The sequence below is a fragment of the Buteo buteo genome, chromosome 6, assembly GCF_964188355.1.
Source record: "Buteo buteo chromosome 6, bButBut1.hap1.1, whole genome shotgun sequence".
NCBI classification, from domain to species: Eukaryota; Metazoa; Chordata; class Aves; order Accipitriformes; family Accipitridae; genus Buteo; species Buteo buteo.
The window spans coordinates 27,472,489-27,476,122 of record NC_134176.1 but is presented as its reverse complement, the minus strand read 5'-3'; the positions used below and the strand labels follow the sequence as shown (position 1 = coordinate 27,476,122).

General features: G+C 61.4%; 1 protein-coding gene across 1 annotated transcript; it reads right to left on the bottom strand.

Annotated features, from left to right (window-relative positions):
- Positions 1-329: 329 nt before the first annotated feature.
- CLEC14A (C-type lectin domain containing 14A) lies at positions 330-2,382 on the bottom strand. Its single transcript, XM_075031094.1, is given in 2 exon segments — positions 330-2,242; positions 2,245-2,382. Coding segments are annotated over 2 exon segments (1,404 nt in total). The 3' UTR covers positions 330-976.
- Between the last annotated feature and the right edge of the window lie 1,252 nt (positions 2,383-3,634).

The following is a 3,634-nucleotide window of genomic DNA, read 5'->3' as shown; positions in this document are numbered from 1 at the left end:
GGAAATCACAGAGGAAGTGTTTACCTCATTTAGAAAGGGGCACAAAGGGTGAATCCTTCTTTCCTTACTCTCAAGCGACTCCATGGAAAACAATGCATCTGACTAAAAAGAATGGGATTTGCATGATGTATTTGGACCCACCTTAATTCCACTCACAGTGCAAAGTGTGTTAGCACCTTGTCTGTTTGTAAGGGAGCCACATATTGCACGCAGAAACCAAGTTTTGTACCAATGCACCTTAGGAGAAAAACTGTAACTAAAAAATTTGTTGCTCTGCTACAATAAAAATGAATATTGTATGAAGTAACAAACATAGCAGTGACTTAGGTTTTAAATCATTCTTTATTCTTTTCATCAGCTGAAGTATAAAACTGACACCCCATTAACCTCCCACTTCCTCAGCAATTTAATGACCTTCTAAGCATAGAAATGCTCTTCATTTTTAAGAATGTCAGTCTGAAAGAGTATGGGTCACAGTTTCCTCCAAAATTATGGCAGTTCACCTCTCCAAATGCTCCAGCAATTAGAAAGAAAACGAGAGCCTCCAAGTACCACTCAGACAAGGAGTGACTTCTAAATTACAAGACGCGAGCGCTCAAAGTGGTCCCCTTTACACTTGCTCCAAGGACACTTTCTGTGAGGATAAAGACCCACAACCATTGCAGCTGCAGATAAGCAATCGCTCTGACGGCCAGGCTGCTTTATTTATATTTTACTTACGTTAGCACCTAAATAACTGGTTTTCAGACTGACAAAAGCTCTTGACTGTCCAAAGGCTTCAAACCCCTGAAAGAGGGGGTCGCTGCATGCCCCCCCCCCGCCTGACGATCTGCAAGTCCTGCGCAGCCAAGTCCCACGGCGCCTCTTCCTCGGCCCCCCGCGGCAGCCGGGCTGGGGGCACGGGAGACGGGGGCGGGGGGCTGGGGAGCCGCTGCTCGGGGCAGCCCCGAGGGACGGGGCCCCGGCCGCCCCGGGGCTAGTCGCCTCCCGCCGCTCCCCCGGGCTCCGCGGAGCCCGCCTCCGCCTTGCCGCCGGCCTCCGGCGGCTCCTTGTCCCGGCGGCCCTCGGAGCTCTTGTTGAAGCAGAGCTTGAAGACCCCCAGGACGGTCATGACGAGGATGACCAGCACCACCACCGCGACCGTCACCAGGATGAAAACGTAGTTGGAGGAGGAGGAGGAGGAGGAAGAGGGCGGCGGAGCAGCCGTCTTCGCTCCGCCGGCGGCCCGGTTGGTGGCGGCGGGCGGCCCCGCGGAGCCGCCGGGTGCCGGGGCGGAGGGGCGCTGCCCCTCCGCCCCGGCACCCGGCGGCTCCGCGGGGCCGCCCGCGGCGGTGGGGGTCGCCCCCGTGGCCGCGCAAGGCGTCCCGTCCCGCCCGCCCGGCGTGCAGGCACAGGCGAAGTCGCCGGCGGCATCGCGGCAGCCGGCGGCCTGGGCGCACCGCCCGCTGCCGGGGCTGCGGTAGCCGCAGGGGCAGAGGGGCTCCTCTGCCGCCTTCCAGGCGAAGCCGGCCCGCTCGGGCTCGCAGGTGAGCCGCACCTCCCCACCGAGGCACGCCACGGCGAGCACGGTGCCCGGCGGGCTGAAGCCGGGGCCGGCGCTGCGCTCCTCGAAGGGGAGGCGGTAGTCGAGGCGGAGGGCGCCCGCGGGGCTGAGGTCGGGGCAGGCGCCCTCGTAGGGGTACTTGCAGACGTAGCCCTGGCTCTCCCGCTGGCAGACCCGCTCCTTCCAGCCCCAGCTGCGGCCGCCGTCGGGGGCCGCCGCCGCCAGGTGCAGCCCGGCGCAGCGGGCGGTGAGGCAGGACCGCACGGGCTCCTTCACCCAGTGGCCGAGCGCCGCCGGCACGTCCCGCGGGGCCGCCCCGCCGCCGGCGCCCTCCCAGGAGAAGCCGCGGAGCGGGTGCCCCGCGTCGGTGCAGGCGGTGGCGTTCCTCTTCAGCCCGACCCAGAAGAGCGAGGGCGCGGGTCCCGCCGCCGCCTCCGCCAGCAGCCCCAGCACCCACCGCAGCTCCGGCTCGCCGCTGAGCCAGGCCAGGCCGCCCCGCCGGCGGCCGCAGGCGCTGCGGGCCTCGGCGTAGGAGCCGTTGGCGAGGTGGGCGCTGAAGCAGGCGCCGGCGGCCTGGCAGCGCACGGCAGCCCGCGGCGGCGGGGCCCGGCCCAGGGCGCAGGCCGCGGCCAGGAGCAGGCACCAGGGCCCGGCCCGCCTCATGCTGGCGGCGCGGCGCGGCGGGCCGAGCGGCGCGGGCTGCCCCGGCTGCTGTGGCGGCGCTGGGCCCCGCCTCGGGCTGGGCCCGGCCGCCCCACACCAGCGCCGTCCCCGCGCCCACGGCCCTCCCCCGGGCCTGCCGGAGGAAGCGTGTCGGGAGCCGGGGTTGACCTCGGCATCCTCCGTTTGTCGGCGGGCGGGCGAGCGCACCTCCCGGTGCAGCCAGGAAGCGTTCGCCCTGCCCGGCGGGCGGGTGTCCAGCCTCGGGGGAGGAGGAAGAAGGTGGAAAATCGCGGTGCCCGCCCCGCTGTCGGAGAGGCAGGAGGGTGGCGAGGCCCAAGGCCTCGGCGGCGGCGGCGGGGTCACGGGCCCCATCTCGGGCCCGTGTCGGGGCCCATCTTGCCAGCCTGTTGCGCGGCGCTTCCAGGAGAAGAGCGGTCCAACTTCAGCGGCCTCCTCTCCCCTGAAAGATGGAGGTGTCTGGGTGAGGTGAAGCCATGCGCCCAACCCCCTAGCTCCCGACACGCGAGGCAGTTTGACGCTCGCAAAAACGGATTCAGCTCGCTCTTTTCAAGCGATTTGGCCTAAATGCGTTGTGCATTAGGTACCTGCGATGACTTCCAGTAGGTTGTTCTTCAGTGAGTTTAACTGATCTGCTGCAACTGTTCCTCCATAGGCAGCCTATGTGTCGCCTTATTTTCATGCTCCTTACTGCGATGTCTGTCTGCTGTCACGTGTATGTTCGGATACAGCACACATCTGAGTCTCTTCCCCAGGCGTTTTAGGTGGCACAAAACCGCATGCATATGTGTGCATTTCGTTTTCCAGCTTTCCCTTTGGAAGAACCCCTGTCAGTGTTTTTGGTTTTGTGAGTGTGATGCAATATGAATTCCTAGTGTTTGAATACCCCCCCCAAAAAAAAAAAATTGAGAAAAAAGGCAGAAAATAAAGAATCTATTTTGAATTTTTAAAAAAGTAAGGTTCATGAGTAGTTGTCGTCTGTGGAGGCATGAGTTCTACAGTCCTGGATCAAGGCTCCAGGTGGACTCAGTCCTGCACAAAGTGCCCTCACTGCTCCAGTACACCAGTAGGCTCTGCATCTGTTCAGTCCTTAGAGAATTTAGTTTCTCTTCGGAGGGAATAAGTGTGGATTGACAAGTCCCATTCAGCCAGCTTGTGACAAAGCTGCACAGATCTCATTCACTCTAGGCCTACACTGAGATACAACTCATTTTCTCTGGATACCTCAAAGAAGAGTTAGAAAGTTGGGTGTACAAACACACTGTGTGACGAAGCTCTGAAGCCCAGTCTATTTTCATAGTGGATTCTAAATATTCAGTAAATTTTGTAAGTTTTCCAGCTGGAAACTGTCTTGATGGACAAAGCTGCTGTTGTTGCCAGTGCATTGCCAGAACTGGAGTAAACCATACT